Raw genomic sequence first — 21,984 nt, 5'->3', positions numbered from 1 at the left:
TACTGCTTTTATAACTTAATGATCTCTATTGCCTCTTTAGAGACACTTCCAAGTGATGCTCACTGCCATTTGTTTTTCTATTTCTTATTTTTTTTTTTGTATTTGTGTGAGCTATTGAAAATAGCTGTTATATAACAACACATTATCTTAATTTTCCAGTCTTTATTGGTTCTGTTAAATTCAACAAGTGCTATCAGGTGAGCAAATTTGGGGGCATGCCAGTTTACTTGGTGATGAAGCTGCTTTATCATCTTAATTAATTTAGTTGAAGTTCATATGTTGATGGTGAACTTCTTAAAAGCCACAGTTTTAGATGTATGCCTGACAGTACCTCTCAGTGTACCTTTGCTTTCTTATGGATTACCCCTTTCTTTACAATCAGCTTAATGAAGTTCTTTAGCCCCTTGGTTATTGAGCTAAGATTTTTTTTAAATAAATTTATTTATTTATTTGTTTTTAGTTTTTATTTTTGGCTGTGTTGGGTCTTTTTTCTGTGCGCGGGCTTCTCATTGTCGTGGCTTCTCTTGTTGCAGAGCACGGGCTCTAGAGCGCAGGCTCAGTAGTCGTGGCACACGGGCTTAGTTGCATGTGGGAATCTTACCGGGCCAGGGATCCGACCCATGTCTCCTGCATTGGCAGGCAGATTCCCACCCACTGCGCCACCAGGGAAGCCCCAGAGCTAAGATATTTTTTTAAAACTCAAAATATATTTATAAAACTCATTTATGCATATTATATGGCAGATATTAGGCAGAGTTAACAATGTGTTTTTTTACTGGAGAGAAGTCTCTAATATTTTATAACTGCAATAGATTATAGTTAATGATAGCAACTGTGTTCTTCCAAAAGTGTAATTTTCTTGAGGGCAAGATATCTTTGTATTGTTATTAACCATAAGAGTACATTGTTTATAGCTTATGTTCAATTGTTGGCTGAGTGAATGAAGTGAACCATGCCTATAGGAATGAAGAGCTACTAACCTGTCATTTCTGTTTATAGGTATTGCAATTTAAGGAAACCTTCTTGCCAGCAAATCTATGATAAAAAATATATGTAACAGAGGAAACTGTAACTGTTATTTGTCAAGTGACAAGCTTTTAATGTCAGAATGGCTCACCTAAAACGACTAGTAAATCTACATCTTAAAAGACATTACCATAAAAAGTTCTGGAAGCTTGGTGCAGTAGTTTTTTTCTTTATAATATTTTTGATTTTAATGCAAAGAGAAGTAAGTGTTCAATATTCCAAAGAGGAATCAAGGATGGAAAGAAATATGAAAAACAAAAACAAGATGTTTGATTTAATGCTAGAAGCTGTAAACAATATTAAAGATGCAATGCCAAAAATGCAAATAGGAGCACCTGTCAGGCAAAACATTGATGCTGGTGAGAGACCCTGTTTGCAAGGATATTATACAGCAGCAGAACTGAAACCCGTTCTTGACCGCCCGCCTCAGGATTCTAATGCACCTGGTGCTTCTGGCAAAGCATTCAAGACAACCAATTTAAGTATTGAAGAGCAGAAGGAAAAAGAACGTGGAGAAGCAAAACACTGTTTTAACGCTTTTGCAAGTGACAGGATTTCTTTACACCGAGATCTTGGACCAGACACTCGACCTCCTGAGTATGTTGAAGAATATTCATTGTTTAGTGTTTATCAGGAGGGTTTTCAGGGGAGGGGCATTAGTTAAGGAAGTTGCTTGTTCTTTAGTCACTTTGAGGCAAAGAATCGGCAAATACCATTTATTTAGCCTGTCTTAATTATTTTTTGCTTATTGTTATTGAGGCTAGATTTCTATATCTATGTTTAGTGAGGCATTGCATATGTGAAAAATTATCATCTTAGAAATTAGAAAACTGAATTCTAGATCTGACCTCTATAGAACCACAAGGAAATCCTTTATTCTTAAATGCTTTAGTTTTCCCATCCATTAAGGAGGAAATATGGGGTGGATTTTATGGGAAATGTGGGAGGTGGAGGAGTTGTTTCTGTTCTTCTGTGTATTGCTATAGAATAGAAATATTAAAAACTGTGCCAAGATTTTGGAGCTATGATAGTTTATGAGCTAAGTCATGGACTTTGTGGCTACTTTTAGTGCTATAACTACATTTCAGAATGTCCTGTGTTTTGTAACCTTTCTTTTAAGAGACAGTATTGTTTTAATTACTAGTTCAACTGTGATTCTTTCTCTGGAGTTTTGTTGAATAAGCTCTTGTATTTATAGAGTTTTCTCCCTTTCTCTTCTGAGAGGCCAACATTGCTTTTCATTGTCACTTTGTTTACATGTTTAACTCAAATATACAGTATTTTGATTAAAATCCCCCCCAGCCCCCGATTCTACTGTGCTGTCTTTTTTTTTCTTAGTTAACCATCGTGTTATCTTTGAGGTAGTGTTCAAATGCTCTATCTGAGCTGAAATAGTTAAAATGAATTTCAGCACTTTCAAACAATCTGTAGATTTGTTAAAAGTGCAAGATAGACAAACTGTAAGCAAACAGGGCTTACATACTTTGTTTTCTAGTTATAAGAGAATTAAATTTATAAGTGAACCTGAAGAAAAGTACTTTAGTAGGCTTAGGTCTATTGCTTCCTTCATATTTTTCTAGGTTTATGATCATGAATACCTGCTCCAACTATGAGTTCCTCAATATTGAAGCTGTGTAGATTAGATTTCTGTTGCTCTATTCTAATCTGTGTGATTCAAGGTTAAATTGCTCATCATTTTAAATGAATGTGTGAAGAAACAAATGAATGTAAAATATTCTAGTTGTTCTGACAGGGCATAGTATAGTTCCTTTTTTATGCTAATAGGTTAAAATGCAATATGGCCCTTTACTGATTTTGGGAGAGGTCTTGATTGAAAAGCAATCCCCATCACAAATCAAGAAGCATGATTTTTATTCTTTGACATGACAAAGGGAGCTCAGGATAAGTCTTTTCTCCAATATAGCTTTGAGAAACTACAGTAATATTCAATAATGTTAATCAATATGTAAGTGTAAAATAGCTATGCACACAAAGAACCTTTTTTCTTTGGACAGGAATGTGTACCTAGAACTGTGAAGATTTAATACTTTCATACTTTAAATTTAACTTATATCATCAAGGAACACATTTTCTGAAGAACTGCTAATCTTTTACATGCTCATTAGAAATATAGATCCAATTTCTCCCGAAGCCAGATGGTCTTGTGACTGATAATTTAAGCACATTTCTGTATGCCAAATTTTTCAAATGGTTTGACTGGGAATCTGTAATCACTTTGGCAAGTTATTTGAATTTCACTATTTTAAATGACATGTGAAACAACTTTTAAACATAAGTTGAGCATGCTAATTGTTTCAAAATAAATGGGGTTTATGAAATCACACTGTGAAATTTTATTATCACTTGCATTGATGATATACATGACACTTTTACTTGATATTAGTACTTATCAGTTAAGCAAATAAATCCTTGCTTAAACTGAGGGAAAGCCTTGTGAGATTAAAGAGATAACACTTTATTAGTGTGAATTTTTGTAAAGTGTCATACTTTAAATCTTCAAAACCTTTTTATAACTCTATATTAATACTATATTAATTAGTCACGTGGCAAATAAATATAGGAAAAAAAAATTTTAAATCCCAAAACTCCCTCCCCAAAATGCTTATAAGACAAAATTATAAAGTTTTTTCCTAAAAAAGAAATACTATAGTATGGAGTTTTTCATAATTTTTACTTATACTTTTATGTTGGCTTATAAGACTTTATGTATTAAAAATACAAGCTTGTATTTAGTCATTTGTTTCCGTGTAATTTTAACTCGAAGATAGATAAATAGGTAGTTTGTGTTTGGACTTTATTTTTAATTGATAGTTTATCCAAAATTCACTTTAGAATAAATCATTTGCTTTCATCTACCAGTGAGGATGAATGTGAATATTTTCTTCTGGCTATGCATGTATGTTACACTTTAAAATCATGATGGTCCTAGAGAGCAAAATCAGTTTCACCTTCCTCCTCTTTTCCTACTCAGTGGTGTTGACACCCTCTCAGTATTTTATCCCTAATTTAATTCCTTTCTTATCACTACAAATATTTCAACCTAAAGACATCCTCTCAGGAAAGGATTTGAAACACATTCATACTGAGGTATGGCTGTAAAAGTAGTAATTAATGAGAGTTTGTAGAATATCTCTTTTAGGGTGGCTTTCCCAGGCCACCATTCTGGGGGCTCTGGTTTCCCCATGGGCCCTGGCAGGGCAAACCAAAGTGTGCTGGGCTCCTATTTCCATGAGTGAATGATTTACTTCCTTATCTTTGGGTTTGAAGAACACTGTTTGATTGTTCACACACTACTTATAGTGGCTTTTGACTGTGTAGGAGGATTTCATAGTCTGTTGTCTAAAATTGTACAACCATTTATGGTTATCAAAGATCCAGTTATTTTACTTATTTATCTTTACCATAGATCACACATGTTTTATGTCCCAGCTTCACTCTGTTTGATTTTACAGTGTTTTGAAGCCCTCTCCTATATGTTATTTCATTTGATCCTCACCTCAACTCAGCAGGTGAGGGACTGTGGTCATCTCCATTCTCAAAGCCTGGAGATTGTACAGACCCACACACACCCCAATGGCTTCATATGAAGATTATTTTCATTGAGGATGACATTGCTATCGAAATGAATTCAAGATAAATTTATAACTAAAGTTTTTAGTGAATGAGTAATACCACTAATCAGTCAAAAACTATTTAGGGTCTCTCTCCTTACTGGAGCAAAATCTTTAACACAGCATGGCATGTGACATATGATAGGTACTTAAGTTTTTGCTGAAGGAAATAGGTTTTATAGTAAGCAATTTTTTCCCTTTTTGGTTCAGTTACAGGTTAAGGGAATTGATTAAACTTAGAAAATATTACATTCCTAGGAAAGTATCTAATTTAAGATAATCTCTACAAAGATGAATATTCATTTAATAATTAAAATTGCAAATATTAAGAAAAATGTAGGATTTCTACAAGGAAAGAAAAAACTTGGTTTGTATTTGAGCAGTTACAAGTATTTGCTATTTTTACAGGTTGTCTCACTTCTAGGTTATTTTTCTTATTTAAAATGTTATTTGTATTTAAAATTATATTATGGAGAAAACTTACAATAGCATGTTTTAATTCGTGACATGCAATATCAGTGGACATGATCTCTGGGTGAGTGGTCTATTTGTAAGAAATTTTGTTTTGATCTATTTGCCTTTATATAGCATTAAGATCATCTTACATATAAATAAAGTATCCACTATCATTTCTATTGTTTTAAAGGTTTAAATAATGATAATTTAGTAATGGTATAGCCATGAAATAAAGTAATAAAATTCATAATTGTTCTTCTACTTTGACTTTTTCTAGATGTATTGAACAAAAATTTAAGCGCTGTCCTCCCCTGCCTACCACCAGTGTCATAATAGTTTTTCATAATGAAGCATGGTCCACGTTGCTTAGAACTGTCCACAGCGTGCTCTATTCTTCACCTGCCATATTGCTGAAGGAGATCATTTTGGTGGATGATGCTAGTGTAGATGGTAAGAAATCACATGCAAATTAGATTGCTTCCTAAGTAAATCTATGTGGTGTTGTCCAAAGTCTGTTTGGGTATATTGTGCTCTCTCTATGCCACCTCAGATCTTGAATATAGTGTCTTGGATGCTATATATGATATATGAAGGGAGAATCCAAGGAAGTCCATATTCAAATATTATGGAGTTCAGAAATGTGTGAAACACCATTATTTATAACTTTGTGGTCCTCAATATGAGACTTTTATTGTAAGACATAGTGGTTAAGAGCACACACTTGAGCCTTGAGTTAGGCTGCCTTGATTTGAATCCCAGTTCTGGTCCTAACCAGCTATGTAACTTGAGAAAGCTACTTAACCCCCCTATACCTCAGTTTCATTATCTGTAAAATGGGGGAAATGCCATATTTCATCAAATTTATTGTATAATACATCATTAGTTTACATACCAGTAGAATAAAAGACACTTACAGCCAATTCAATGAACATGCCATTGCTTATAAGAAGTATATAATTGTATAGCTTAGAAATGAGGGAATACATAAGTAATACATAACTTCTAGGGTTGTTTTAAAGATTAGAAAAATTAATATAAATAATATATTAATAAATAATATCAAAGAGTAGTTAAAAATTACTGAAGAGTTATCACATCCTGTTTTATTTTGGTGCTTTTATTTTTTATTTTATTTTTTTTTGTTTTGTTTTGCTGTACGCGGGCCTCTCACTGCTGTGGCCTCTCCCGTTGCGGAGCACAGGCTCCGGACACACAGGCTCCGCGGCCATGGCTCGCGGGCCCAGCCGCTCCGCGGCATGTGGGATCCTCCAGGATCGGGGCACGAACCCGCGTCCCCTGCATCGGCAGGCGGACTCTCAACCACTGCGCCACCAGGGAAGCCCTATTTTGGTGCTTTTAAATATTCCAATACCATTTACAAAGCTAGCCAGAATCTTTATTGAATTTTCACTTAATTTTATGTCAATAATCAGTTGCTAAGTTACACATTTTAAATTGGACTCACAAGGATAATCAGACAAATACTATAATTTGCTGAGTTTTCAAACATTACAAGTATTTTAAGTACCAAACAGATATAGATTATTTCAATGATTGCAAAATTTATTCCTGAATGAGCCCAAGTTTGGAACTAGATTCCTTAAAGTCAAATTCTAGCTCTAGCACTAATGAGCAGTTTCCTTATATCTGTAAAGTGAGGATAACACTCTTCCATTAAATCCAAAGCACCATCTATTGTAAGGTAAATCAGTACTTTACAGACCATGAGAAAAAAAAAACCACTACCTATCAGGTGACATGTCATCAATTAATTATAAGATGTATCCAGACTTTAGACGTGGTTGTAAGTGAAAAAAGCGTAACATTTTTAACCTAATGTTTCAACCATTTTAATCTTTTCCTTTTCTTTCCTAATCAATGTCTACATAAACATATAATGTTTATCTAATTATATCCATGTCAGAAATCTAGTTTTGAAATCTGACATTTTCATGTAACATTACTAGCCTGTGTCTGTTACCTTCAAAACTTTAGTTTTAAAGACAAAAATGGACTAGATACATTTTAATTAACCATCCACTTTTATTTACCCCTTAGCCTTACTATATGTAATACTACAATAAATATCCTTGTGCTTATGTTATTTTCCTTTTTTTTGAATTATATCCTTAGATAAGTTAGGAGAGGTAGGACTGCTTGGTCAAAGGGTCTGAGTATTTTTTTATAATTCTTTATAGCAATCAACAATAGATTTGGAAAAGTTTTCTTGGCGAGCGCTATCTTTGAATAGTAGTGTAATTTGTCTTATTGAATCAGTCAAAGAACTACCTAATGAGTCCCCACTGTGGAAAATGTGTCCCTCGTTACCATAGAAGAGCTTGTGAAGTAGAAACCATAGTCCCTGACTACAATTTGCTTAAGGAAAAGTAGCATAAATATGTAGGTAACCAATTAACAGATAGCTAAATCCCAATGATAGCAAACAAAATATAATTAAGATTTTCAGAGCATAGACCATGTGCTAGTTAGTTCTTGTCTTAAATGTTTTATTTGTACAATAATTTTTCATTGTATCCTCCTAACAATTCCCTGTGAGGGTTAGTCCTATTAGCCCCATTTTTTCTATTATCTCACTTTATAGGTAAAGAAACCGAGGTACAGTAAGGTAAAATAACTTGCCCAAGGTCACATAGCTAAAAGTAATGGTGCTATAAATCAAACCTAGGAAATCTGATTTCATGGCTTTGTGTTTTTAACTTCATAAAATTAAGGCGTGTATGGGGGCTAAATTTAAAGGGCAGGTAAGAATTTATAGGAAGTTCAGAAGTTGTGGGTGAATAAAAATTTCTTAACATATGAACAGTGGGAGGGTTTATTGAAGGAATCTGTAGTGACTCCGTTTTAAAAATCAACTCCCATTAAGACCTTTAAAATGTTTCTATTTTTAAGTTGCTGCTCTATAACTCTATGATTAAAGCAGAAATAGCTATGATTATATTTTTAAGACAAATTACAATCCTACTTGTCTTTCAGAGTATTAATTCTGAGGTACTTAGAAGGTGTTAAAAAAGTTAATCTGTTACTCTGAGACGATAATGTTTAGATAGGCTTATTTTTCCACAAAAGTTATTCCTGGACTCTTACCTCCTTCATGAATGTTTAAGCTTTAAATAAGCAACTCTCTTATCTGCACCACTGGAGAATTTTTAAAAATATCTAATTACAGATAAAGTCAAAGTCACCTGCAATTGCTTCTGAAATCTGGCAGAAGCAAACATCTACCCAGGATGTTTGCTGGCGTTCTCAATATTCCCAACTCTTTTTGAGTCTGTGCTATGGGTCCAAGAAGGCCACTTGAAGAACTGCATTATATACTGAACAAAGAGTCAAGAATTCAATGGTGAACAAGCAGGCTTAAGACGTTGTTTAAAAATATGGACAACACTTGATTGACTCGATTGATGTGTTTTTCTTTTACCTGTTATTTTAACTCTTGCTTAGTATGTATGTCATCCAAATTGGAATATTGAGTATCTTAAATTATACACACCCATGACTAAAATTTTGCCTGTTTCTAACCTCATTCCTGATTTACATACTCTTTTCTTCCTTCATATTTTTCCTGGAAAAAATTCTGTGTCAGGAGACTCTAGAGCCTTCAAAAATTTTTTGCTGATTCTTTGTAGAAATATTCCCAAACTGCTGTAGCCCTGGATTTTCCTACTCATCTTTCTCTCAAGATTTTGGCCTTAAATTATTTTGACCACTGCCTAAATATCAGATATTTTTTTTTGATACTTGACAATTTTCTATACATTTGCAGATTTAAATGCCAATTTAAATAAGAATCAAATATCTTTTTGGTCAAATTCAGTTTCTTTCACTCCTTTGTCCCTTTTCTCTGGCCTCTAAATGAATCTTCTTAACTCCTGGGGTCTATTCCTTTGGAAGTCTCCCCCGCCAAACACATTGTTTTTACTGATATGACATGGGCAGGATAACTATGTGTGGTAATGTCACGCATTATAATCATTCAAAAGTTAAGATCTGTATATATAATTTTTGTTTTCCAATAAGAATTGAAGATATAATTTTTGTCTTAAGGATGGATGTGTACAACTGTTAAGATTATGCATGTGGAGGACTCATTGCCCTGTGGTTTCTTTATTAGCTTTCATATATATGAAAATATACTTAGAAAGGAGTTAATCTTGATTTTTTTTTCTTACAGAGTACTTGCATGGTAAACTAGAGGAATATATAAAACAATTTTCTATCGTAAAAGTAGTCAGACAAAAGGAGAGAAAAGGTCTGATCACTGCAAGGTTGCTAGGAGCAACAGTAGCAACAGCTGAAACACTCACATTTTTAGATGCTCACTGTAAGTATACATGTATAGACATAGTTGTAACATTTTCCCTCCCCCTCCCTCTAATTTAAAAGGTAAGGAAGTCTTTTCTTTAAATGCCTAATTGCATTTTCTTTAACATCATTTTCAGCTAGTGATTATAGCAGTGACAGCCCAAGCAGATTACAGCTCTGGGTAGGAAATCCCTTTCACTTATTCAAAGATCTTACGTCCTTTTGTTTGAGGCTCCTTAACTTTATGGCCTCCAGTGGCCAGCTTCCCCAGCGAGTTATCCATGCCTAGGATTTTTTCATATTCTCATTTTGTCAAAAAATGTGGTTTTCCTTATTATTCTTGATTACTACACTTTAAAGTGAGTGAAAGTTTTGTTTGTTTAAGTGTAGTCAACTCTATCATTAAACTTTGTCCTAGTCCTAAAACTTTGACTTTTTATATTTCAGTTCTTTTTTCCCCCCCAAAGATTCACACACTCCTTTTTGTGCCAAGTTAGGGCTGCCCCTTTACAGCTTCTGGTATCTTTCCCATGAATGTTGTTAGTTTTTGTTTTTGTTGCTGCTGGGTTTTTTTTCTTTGTATTTTAATTTTTTTTCAGTGTCAGTGATTTTAAATAAAGTACTTAGACAGTAATTTTAGAGTCAATGTTTAATGTATATGTTAGGTATTACTAAAATGTCACTTATTCCCTCAAGCTCTAAGTTTAGTGAGTTTTACTCTTTGTATGAGTGTTTAGCTTTGGATTGGCCAGCCTTTAGGTTATGTTTGACCAAGCAAATGGTTTTGAGCATACGCTAATTGTTACAGAAGGGCTTTTGGATTTGCTTGAGTCTCTTTAGAGCTTTCACATTCAGTATTCTCTTAATACCCGACATTTAAGAAAGGTCTAAAGGTAATCCAGGAGAGGTGTTTTCAAAAGGAAATGGCTGCTTCTCCAGCATTCCCTCTCCTGGTCCAAAATTACAATACTGTCAGAAATTACAATACTGTACTGGGCATTCTTCCCCTCCAGGCAAATGTGTCTGATGGTCCTCCTGGACCATGACTGCCAAACTCCACTGAATGATGGGAAGCCCTGAGTAGCACTGTACATGCCACATCTCCTGAACTCTATGTGTGACGTGAGACAGCCTGGCCTGGGGCCAGAACCCAGACCTTTCTTGCCACTCCTCCACTCTCTTTCATTAGGGCTGGGCAGGTTTGAATGGTGCTTTGTCTCCAACTGCTAAAATCAGAATATTCTGACTCCTTTACTTGTTTTCTCCTAAGACCCTGTCAGAGAAATGAAGATTTCAGTTACTATACCTTACTCAGGGAGACAAGTTTAAGTAAATCAGAACACTTCTGGAGCTAAGTGGTATGGATCAGCAAAACATTATCCTTGATTCATAGCCCATTTTAAAGAGAAATACACAGTCTGAAACTTAAATATATCAGTATCATTTTGCTTCCATTATAAGGTTAAAAAATCAGTCATTTCCTAACTATGCTTAATCTTGTCTTATATTTTTCATCCTACCCTTATTTCACAAGGAACCTTTAAGAAATCTCTGCTATATAAATGTTCAAAACACTAATGACTTGGTTATTCTCATTTCTCTGTAAACCCTCTTCCAAAACACAAAAGGAAAAAATCCCTGAGTGTTTTCATTGAATTAATAAAAATTGTATTCCTTCTAGGTGAGTGTTTCTATGGCTGGTTAGAACCTTTGTTGGCCAGAATAGCTGAGAACTACACTGCTGTCGTGAGCCCAGATATTGCATCCATAGATCTGAACACGTTCGAATTCAACAAACCTTCTCCTTATGGAAGTAACCACAACCGTGGGAATTTTGACTGGAGCCTTTCATTTGGCTGGGAGTCACTTCCCGATCATGAGAAGCAAAGGAGGAAGGATGAAACTTATCCAATTAAGTAAGATGATTGCTCTCAAAGTCTTATATACAGTTCAAGTATTCGAATATGTATACATTCTCTGCTTTTTACAGTAATTTCTGCAAAGGTAATTCACATTAACAATATAAAGAATACACATATTCTATATGGAAGGAATAGGAAAGTCATTTATATATTTATGTACTTGTTTATACATGATGTTACTGAGTAGGAAGTAGAATTAAGTGAGCTCTTATGTCTTCCTTATACTCATTACTTAAGAATCTTTGGTTTTTTTTTGGCCGAGCCTTGAGGCCAGAATCTTGGTTTCCTTACCAGGGATCGAACCCAGGCCCCCAGCAGTGGAAGCACGGAGTTCTAACTACTGACCACTAGGGAATTCCCTTGAGAATCTTTTTTTTTTTTTTTTTTTTCAGTACGCGGGCCTCTCACTGTTGTGGCCTCTACCATTGCGGAGCACAGGCTCCGGACACGCAGGCTCAGCGGCCACGGCTCACGGGCCCAACCGCTCCGCGGCATGCGGGATCCTCCTGGACCGGGGCACGAACCCACGTCCCCTGCATCGGCAGGCGGACTCCCAACCACTGCACCACCAGGGAAGCCCCCTTGAGAATCTTTTAAGTTTGGTTAGAAGACACAATAATTTTGTTCTGCTAGGGAAGGATACTTAAAGTACTTCCTCCCCATCCCCCAAAACTTGACGTTGAAGATAGCATTTTTAGTTTTTATTAATCTATATAAAGCCTTGAAATTGTCATCTCTCTTTAATTTATTTGTACATTTGATTCAGTTGCTCTTAAAATATGTTTTTTTTTCTTATTTGGTTTTTATAACAAAGTTTAACAATGGATTATTTTTCAGAACACCCACTTTTGCAGGAGGCCTTTTTTCCATATCAAAACACTATTTTGAATATATTGGAACTTATGATGAAGAAATGGAAATTTGGGGAGGTGAAAATATAGAAATGTCTTTCAGAGTAAGTTTATAAATATAGCGCTCATACTAAGCAATGAAATATATATTTCTAGTTGGCTGATACAGATTATCATGGATGAATGTAGTCTTTACTTTTTGTGCTTCCTGAAATTCAATTGTTAGAAATTTTAGAGTAAATATATTTCCTCTTAAAGTGTAACTTAATATATTTATTTATTGCTGCCAGTGTAACAAGAAGAATCAGTTAAATGCCTGTGTCCAGGCAGTAACACCAATTAATGCACTTGTAGCTACTGAATTCCAGCCAAGATAAATATAATTAAATCTAGTGCTTCAGGAAATTGGTTATCAAGTGAGTCAGAATGGAAAAACATTTATGTATAATTTTAAAGGACATTGAACTTAACTCTTCAGATTAAACAAGCTTTTTTCCCCTATACATATTAAAAGTTAATATGAGAAATTAAAAAAAAAAGGTTTTAGATGGTCTCCACATGTATGTATTTGATTTCATGAGTTCATTTTCTACAATGATTTTGTCATTCATTTCTTATCACTTAGGCTGGAATGTAGTGGAAAAAGAACTGAACTAGGAGTTGGAAGATTTAAGTTTTGGCTCTGACTTCATCACATAATGGCAAGTGATGATCTTGGCCAAGTTTGAGCTGCTTAAGGGCAGGGGTCTTGTTTTACTCATTTAAATATTTATTCATTTAAGTATTCTTAACCCCCAGCACATGTTGGATCTCAAGCAGTCTGTTGAACTGAACCAAGCCTTCTCACTTGTTTAAAAAAAAAAGAAAGAGAGAGAGAATACAACCACTGCCCTAATATTAGCACATATTATTAAACATGACTTTTAGATTTTTCATTTATAGCAGAACAAACTGTCAAGATATTTAAGTGAGTAGGTATTGATTTAGTGATTTGCCATTTTAGAGTTAATGCAAATAAGTTTTTTTGACCCTCTGTCTCTAATAGTATGAAGTTTTTATAATGATCAAGTTTAATAGATTGTGCTTTGGTAATAATGACTGTCTGGAATTTGTTTCTTGATCACAAAATTGAATATACAAGAGATAAATAGAGTCTGGGCTCACTTACTCCAAGTCTGCTGTGGAAGTCAAATGCAGAAGAGCCATCGGTCTTCTGTGGATACTAGAGAGCTTGCATAATTTTTGCAAAAAAAAAAAAAGAAATTGTGGACTTTACTTTTATGAGAGATCTGAAATCACTATTTTGTTAAAGTAATTTCTGAAAATGTGAGGTTTTTTTGTCTCTTGTGTCTGTACCATTTAATAATAGTTCTTTATCTTTGAGAACTTAAGTTGAACTGGCAGTGAACAGAGACTATTTGTAAAGCTGCAATAAATCTCTTATTTTGTTTTTATTAGTATCTTAAAGGTGAACTTAAAAGCAACACTTTGATTTTCCTAAAATACTGTAAATTTAAACAAATATCATTAATTATCAGGTGTGGCAATGTGGTGGGCAGTTGGAGATTATGCCTTGCTCTGTTGTTGGACATGTTTTTCGCAGCAAAAGCCCTCATACCTTTCCAAAAGGCACTCAGGTGATTGCTCGCAACCAAGTTCGCCTTGCAGAAGTCTGGATGGATGAATATAAGGAAATATTTTATAGGAGAAACACAGATGCAGCAAAAATTGTTAAACAAGTAAGTTAGGACTAAATAATTAAATTACGGTAAAAAATCCACAACAAGTTCACATGTCCTTTTACCTGTTTGAGTCAACTCAAGCCTAAAACATTTTTTTTTAAAGTTAGATTTAAAGCTGGGCTTTTGAACTCAAAAATATATAACTCATTCATGTCAGTTTTTTTTTTTTGAAAAAGTCAAGTAAACTGCATTTAAAAAGTTGAGGCATTCTACCTGATGTTACCCTTTTAATATGAAAGATATTTAGTTTTTGTAACTGCTTTGGTTCAGTATTTTACTCAAAGAAAATAAGATTAAGTGGAACTGCTTTTAACTGGTTTTAGGTGATGTGATTAGCACCTAAATCAAGGTGCTAAGTGGCATTTTGAACTGGAGAGCTAGACAGTGTCAGAATGGGGCAGGAGAATGAACCAGAAGTATCAAACTTTCTTATTTCCAGTTCTGGTTCCACTGCTTCCTGGAGGGGTGACTTTGGCAAAGCCCCTTGAGACTGTGAAATGGTTATGGTGCTTCATAGGGTGGTTGACAGATTGGCCAGACATGGAGCATGTGCTCCACCACGTTTCTTCTCTCTCCCTCCCTGTCTTGAGATAAAATACTTGCCTGTCTCCCAGAGCAGCTGTGAAATAAGGAAATAAGTGCTAACAAATGCATGGCACTGTGGTTGTTTTTGACCTGTCCTAGATCAAAGCTCTGCAGAATCATCATGTCTAATGCATTAGAACTGAGTCCCAACAGTTTCAATATTGGATGTGGTAAATAAACTAGACAGTTTAAGGACATGCTTCGGCAAATGGCACCCAACTCTTTGTAAGAAACAGTGCCAATTTGCAAGCAGGTATATATTGGGATTAAAGGGCATCAACATTTCAAATGTCATAAAGAAAGATCTGGTTACCTCATTTCGCTTTTTCTTTGGTCTCTGGTATCTCCCTGTAACATGTCAGTACCATGCAAAGTCAGAGCACTACTGGGTCAGATTGCTAACTTTTTAGCCAGGGCCACCAAAACAAATCGAGCAGATTGTGTACTGCACAAAAGTACTTGGCTAACCAGGCGAGTGGATGCTAAATACAGTTTATGCTCTCGTCACCAACAGAGGGGCAAGTGAGCCAGCAAACCCTTGTTTTTAACATGGGTCAAGTAGGTCCATACGGTACAATGCATAAGCTACCCAGAAGTCCTTCAGAGTTTCATACTTTTTGCTAAAACACCTGGGTTCAAAACATTGAAGGTGGCAGAGAAAATATTTTCCTTAGTTGAACTGATAAACTTGAGTATTTACTTTTTCATATATTTAGGCACCCACTGTAATTTTTCTTTAAAATTTTGCCTGTACCAAATACCTTTTCAATTTTAGGGCTTTTTTTTTTTTTTTTTAAGTTTTCTTAGTCCTTTTAAATAAGGTAAAGGAAAGTAAAATACAATTGATTAAAAACTTGACTTTTTCTACTAAAACATTGTTATTGTTAGGATATTATTAGAAGATATTGTTAGGAGTAAGCAACACCCTTAAAACTAGAAAAAAATATTCCCAACTGCGTTGCTTTTTGTGGTCTTGACTGGAGAAGAGATATGTTACATTTTGCACAGTTGGCACTGTTTCTCTATACCTGCTTTCTCACACCACACTTTACAGACCATTTTTGCTTATAAAACTAGGATCTGTTTTGGATGCCCCCACTACCATCTTTTGCCTTCAGCATTTCGTTAGGGATCTTTGTCCCATGACAGAGGTTTGTAGCACAAAGGAAGAATAAAATAGCACTAGGTCGGCACTGCAGTGGTCCTTGATTCTATTTGAAGCCAGAAGTGAGCAGCCAAGCATACTTGTTGCCTGAATGAATGGTGACTGTAGTTAAATCGCATCTTACATTTTGGCCCAGAATTTTTTTTTAAAGACCTAAATGTAAATACAAATAGTAGCATTCGAAGTACTTTATCAGTGCTGTTTTAATTAAGCATCCACCTTCACTTCTCATCTTCCTCCAGAAGTCATTTGGTGATCTTTCAAAAAGATTTGAAATAAAGCAACGCCTTCAGTGTAAAAATTTTACATGGTATCTGAACAATATTTATCCAGAAGCGTATGTGCCAGACCTTAATCCTGTTATAGCTGGATATGTGAGTATTTTCTTGTTCCTTTTTACTTGGTATATTCCCTTCCACCAATATTTATGTGGTTCAGAAAAATTGCTGAAATATTTTCTGTTTTATTGCTTTTGAGCTTTTACATTATTATTAACACCACTTCCTGAAATTAATTGCGAAAAAATATAAACCACATAGATTTTTTAAAAAAATTTATAACTTGAAAATTTCCCTTTAGATTAAAAGTTTTGGTCAGCCTCTATGTCTGGATGTTGGAGAAAATAATCAAGGAGGCAAACCATTAATTTTGTATACGTGTCATGGACTTGGGGGAAACCAGGTGAGCACTGCACTAAAAATCCTCCCTTCTCTTTAGTACCTACAAACAGAAGTAAGTTGTTGCACATTTTTCAGCATCCCTAAATCAATTTTATGTTCCGGTAAACTGGTATGTGAAATGTTTTTAGATTAAGTTTGGCAATTCATATAGAAGTTGCAGAGTACTTTATTTTGATTTTCACTCTGCCTCTGAAAGCAGTTTGAGGTTGCTTACCCATTTAGTAGAAAGGCAAATGAGAAAATAATAGAATAATGCCATTTGAAATGAAAAACAGGATCTTCTATGTGAATCTTTGATGTTGCATGACTATTAGCATGGTGATTTTGCTAAATTATACATAAAGCCTATATTTAACTGGATTTGACAGCAAATAACATCATGTTCATACTGTATTTTTGTGGTCCATGATATTAAATGTTTGATGGAGATACACACACACACAGATATATACAGATACATATACATATATGTACATATATGTCGGTGATGTGTATATATATTCATATCTTAAAATTTTCCTTACACACTATATATTAGAAGAAAAAATAATTAGATAAATAGTTACATTCTTTTAGAAATAACACTGGGCTATCCTAGTAAAAATTAAGGTTTTGAGCAATGAGAAATATTTCCTCATTTGTAAAAATCTTATCACTAAATGTAAATACTTATAAGTTTATTTCAGGCTTCTTCTAGCATTACATCTATTTTATCGTAAAAGTTGAAAATATATTTTATACATTGTTCTGTCTGTTTTTCTCCTATCATTGCCATAAAGATGTTTTTATAGTTCTGTCTCTAAAATAATTTTTAAATTATAAACAGCATATAGCCATCTTTTAGAAATTTGGGGATGCTGAAATAATTCACATATTCCTTCAACAAGTATTGTTTGGCACCTATAATGTAACTCACACTCTTATAGTAGTGAAAAAGACAAAGTCTCTATCTTGTGGAGCTTGTATTCTGAATTTAATTCCAAGTGTGACAGAAGCCACCTGAGGATTTTGAGCTAAAGAATTATATTTTCTAGCTTATATTTTAAGAAGATAACTCTGGCTTCTATCACCCTGACATAGCCATTGATTTTATTTTGATTTATTTCCTTTAAATGTTATTTTCAATCAAGCATTTCATTTAAACTAGTTTGGGAATTGTAGTTCCTTGAGTGCTAGATGTTTTTGAGATACCATCTAACTCGATCATTTCCTCATGTTCCCTTCTACTGTTTTGACCAGATAATGATATTTTTTATAGCATAAAACTCCATTGTAACAGTATTGCACTATGCCAAATGAAAATAGGTATTTTGATGTGAATAAATTGACTAATATACTGGTGCAGTGCAGTTTAATTCGTTATGGCTTTGCAACACAATGCTTTGCCTCTTCCCCTTTCTCTTCCAGTGTAGCTGTCCTGGTTCTAAGTTAAAATTCTCTCCAGTGTTCTCAGCTAGATAATAACATACTCTTTGGTTGTCTAAGTATCTTCAACTATTCTCCATTCCTTATAACTTCCGTTTTAATGGTTTTTAAAAAATAATATGAGTAATGTAAAGTTCTGGTCAGCCTTCCTTATCATCTTTGAAATCCTAAGGTTTATCTTTCTTAAAGAAGTACAGCCAGAGTGCTGTTTTCATGATCTAAACCCATTTTTTTCAATATCTCCATCTGAAGAGCTATCAGTTATAAAAATATTATATTTGTGGAATGAGATAAATTAAGCATGAGGCTAAGACCAGGGGAACTCAAGATTAATTCAACTAATGTTTGTGGAGTGCCTACTCTAATACACATAAAGGGTTTAGAACAGTCCCTGCCTAGCACATAATAAGGGCTCAATAAATATTAGTGCTAAGACTAATAATTTCACTATTGAAAATCAATTATGTTCACTCATTTTTTCTTTGGAATGTCAACATTATGAAATATTTGATGTATAATGGATGTTATTACTAGATACACTGCCTAACTTTGGTCTATGGTGAAGTCAGCTAGCTACACACACAATTCCAATAGAGTGCTATGAAAGTTATCTCTGATGGACTATGGGAAGCCTGAGAAGAGTGTAATTTCGTGCATAAGACAAGTTCAGGGAAAACTAAAGGAGGAAGGTAATATTTGAATTGGCTTTTGAAGGATCAAAAGGAGTTAGCTAGGCAGAAAAGGATCCAGAAAGATATTCTAGGGAGTAAAGCAAAGTGGAGTTATGGATACATATGTTCTGCATTGGTAGAATTGTGTGAAAGGAGCATAGTATATAATTGGGACAATGGTTGACGTTAGACTGAAAGTGGAAGATTTCACGTACCAATTAAGAAGTGTGGGGGCTTCCCTGGTGGCGCAGTGGTTGAGAATCTGCCTGCTAACACAGGGGACACGGGTTCGAGCCCTGGTCTGGGAGGATCCCACATGCCGCGGAGCAACTAGGCCCGTGAGCCACAACTACTGAGCCTGCACGTCTGGAGCCTGTGCTCCGCTACAAGAGAGGCTGCGACAGTGAGAGACCCGCACACTGCGATGAAGAGTGGCCCCCACTTGCCACAACTAGAGAAAGCTCTCACACAGAAACGAAAACCCAACACAGCCAAAAATTAATTAATTAATTAATTAATTAATTAATTAATTAAAGTACCCTTAATTTAAAAAAAAAGTGTGGACTTTATCTTAGCAACAGTAGTGATTGTGAATCACTAAGCAGGGAATGTAGGGATCAAATCAATGTTACAAAAGACTAACTGGCAGCAGAGTGGACTGAATTATAGGAGCAGAAATTGGAGGTACCTGGAGGTATTGCAGTAGAGATTTTGAGTGCCTGAACAAAAGAAGTGAGGATGTGGAAGTAAGGATCGGTGGGATGGTAACATCTGAGAGGAAAATTCAGTAAGATTAAGGGGCTACTTAATTGGACATGTGGGGAGAGAGAAACATCAATAATAGTAACAATAGCTAAAAATGTATTGAATGCTTACCATGTACCAGTTATTGGTCTAAATGTTTTACATGTATTAAACCATTTATCTTCATAACCCTATGAGGCAGGAGTTATTAAATTACCCATTTTACAGGCAAGGAAACTGAGGCAGGAAAAGTGTCATCGTGTGCCCCCCACCCCCCACCTTCGTGCGGCTTGCAGGATCTTAATTCCCCAACCAGAGACTGAACCTGGGTCATGGCAGTGAAAGCAATAAGTCCTAACCACTGGACCACCAGGGAATTCCCAAGAGTACCCTGTTCAAAAGTTTCTAGTTTAAATGAAAATGCCATTAACTGAGATGAATAAGAGAGAAGAAACACTTGTGGAGAGAAAGAGGTAGTTAATGGGCTTGCTAAACGTTTCCAGGCTCTTTTCTGTGGCAAACCTATTCTAGCCTCCATCCTACCTGATAGCTTCCAATTTCTGACATGGAAAGGAAGACAATGCCTTCTTAATTAAGTAACTATCTGTTGGTGATAGGCTGGAGAAAGGCTATAATATCTTCTGTCCCAAAAACTCAGGTTATGATTCTGATACTTATTTCATTGTATTATTTTGGTGAAGTACACATGACTCCATTATTCAGTGAGTTGCTGATTTTTTTTTTTTTTTTGGCGGACAGTTTTGCAACTGAGGATATAGAGTGCTCTCGTCAGTAACAGCATTCTTCCTTTCACAGTACTTTGAATACTCTGTTCAACATGAAATTCGGCATAACATCCAGAAGGAATTATGTCTTCATGCTGCTCAAGGTATCGTTCAGCTGAAGGCATGTGCTTACAAAGGTCACAAGACATTTGTCACTGGAGAACAGATATGGGAGATCCAGAAGGTACCTCAGTACAATTAATTCACCCCTTTATGTAATTATTTTGATTAGCTCTAATTGCTTATCTGGAAAAATACATGAAACATACTATATTGATATTATCTGTCAGAATTTCTGTCTTTGTTAACTTTGTCATTATGTATGTCTACCCATGTGGTAAGAAAGAAGATATCTATGAATTAAATACTCTTAGGAGCAAAATAGTTATAAAATATCTTAGAGCATGTTTTATGCAGTTCAACATGTCTGTGGATTATTAGTATATTTGTTTGTATATGTTTTATAATTTCTTATGATGCTTCTTGTGACAGTCATACTTTTGTTTTCCTGGCAGAGAAGAGAAAAATAATTACTTTTTCTTACCTAAAGTGATTAATTCTTTCCTTCCCTATTTTAATACTTTTTCATGAATCTAGAAATGAGAGAATATGTGAAAGGTTTTTTTTTCTGTTTTTAAACATATGTTTTAAAGCTTAGCTGGAGACTAGCAGTTCTTACCTGAATATTGTTTCGTGTAATTCTAGAACACTATAAGACTGACTTTTATGACAGGATTTTTTAGAGTTTATCACTTATATCACTTATATCACTTACATCAGTGAAATATTTGTTATTTGAGAACTTGATTGAGACCTTTTTCTGCATACCTCTCTTCATTTATATAACACCTTCTGTGAATTGAACAGTGGTGGCATAAATGATGTTGCCTACACCAAAAACCAACAAGATTTTATCAGACATAGTAGATATTAGAAAGATTAAAAGTTAAGAATGGTGTATATTTGTTATGTAAGTCTCCCTTTGGCTTCCATGAGACCATAAAGTGTTTTTATATTTCTCTGTTAACTTTGAGTTTTGAAACTTAATGTCTGTTGTATTTCTTTTTATTCTAGGACCAACTTCTATATAATTCATTCTTTAAAATGTGCCTTTCAGCAAGTGGAGAGCATCCAAGCTTAGTGTCATGCAATCCATCAGATCCACTCCAAAAATGGATTTTTAGCCAAAATGGTTAAGTGTTCCTTAAAATTAAGGAGTTGAAAAAGGAGATATTCTTTCTCATAAAACTGTGACTAGGCATACACTGTAGTTTTTGAAAATTATGCAAAAGCAGCTAACTGTAACTTATTCCAAGTGCATTTTTCTTATTTATATCTTAAAATGTCTATGTAGCACCACTACAGAAATCCCTTAAGTTTCCATTTCAAAGCACAATAGCTAGTAATACCAAAGACTATTTTGAAATGTCCAGATGCAGAGGAAAAGATGTTTACAGTATGATGAAAATAATTTTCCAAGTAAAGTGATGTTTGTGTGCTTTGTACGCTTGAGAATATGAAAAGCTACATTCACACACTCACAATTTTAAAAATTTCTTCTAGTTTTTTTGGGGGGAGGGAGAAAGATTTGATACTGTATTTTTTTAACTACATAGATGTGGATCAATGAAGGTAAAAAATTGGCCTTTGTGTAAAACCAGGAAATTTTTTATAGAGCTAGAATTTATTATATAAAAATGCAGGTAAACTTCTTTTGCATTTTGTTAACTTATCTGTCAAATATTTCCTTAAACATGAAATTAAATGAATAAGGAGAAGACTATTTTTAACACTTCAATTTCTTGGCAAATTAAAAAATATTTCTTAGTCTAAAGTTCACTTGACTTGAAGCAAAAGACTTTAAAAAATAACTATACTGTGTGTTTTCCCAAAGAAATTTAAAAAAAACCCTCTAAGTCACTATCTGTTAAAAAGGTGTCTTTGGGGGCTTCCCTGGTGGCGCAGTGGTTGAGAGTC

The 21,984-nt window shown here is 34.6% G+C and overlaps 1 protein-coding gene across 1 annotated transcript; it reads left to right on the top strand.

Moving 5' to 3' along the window:
* The first annotated feature begins 1,108 nt into the window (after nt 1-1,108).
* On the top strand, nt 1,109-21,204 carry GALNT3 (polypeptide N-acetylgalactosaminyltransferase 3). Its single transcript, XM_060106474.1, has 10 exons — nt 1,109-1,623; nt 5,392-5,564; nt 9,307-9,456; nt 11,119-11,353; nt 12,197-12,314; nt 13,749-13,949; nt 15,945-16,076; nt 16,282-16,383; nt 20,039-20,191; nt 21,082-21,204. The coding sequence occupies exons 1-10, from the start codon at nt 1,109-1,111 to the stop codon at nt 21,202-21,204; spliced, it is 1,902 nt and encodes a 633-aa protein (XP_059962457.1).
* The last annotated feature ends 780 nt before the right edge of the window (nt 21,205-21,984 follow it).

Source organism: Mesoplodon densirostris, chromosome 8, assembly GCF_025265405.1.
Source record: "Mesoplodon densirostris isolate mMesDen1 chromosome 8, mMesDen1 primary haplotype, whole genome shotgun sequence".
In the NCBI taxonomy this organism is placed as follows: domain Eukaryota; kingdom Metazoa; phylum Chordata; class Mammalia; order Artiodactyla; family Ziphiidae; genus Mesoplodon; species Mesoplodon densirostris.
The sequence above is the reverse complement of the archived record's forward strand: the minus strand, read 5'-3'. Positions and strand labels throughout refer to the sequence as shown.

What these genes read in the sequence shown, in the direction of transcription:
- GALNT3 (XM_060106474.1), top strand. Translation starts at nt 1,109, where the DNA reads ATGGCTCACCTAAAACGACTAGTAAATCTACATCTTAAAAGACATTAC. An exon ending in CCAGACACTCGACCTCCTGA is followed by an intron (nt 1,624 to 5,391) that starts GTATGTTGAAGA and finishes GACTTTTTCTAG; the next exon opens with ATGTATTGAACAAAAATTTA. An exon ending in ATCCTGTTATAGCTGGATAT is followed by an intron (nt 16,077 to 16,281) that starts GTGAGTATTTTC and finishes ATTTCCCTTTAG; the next exon opens with ATTAAAAGTTTTGGTCAGCC.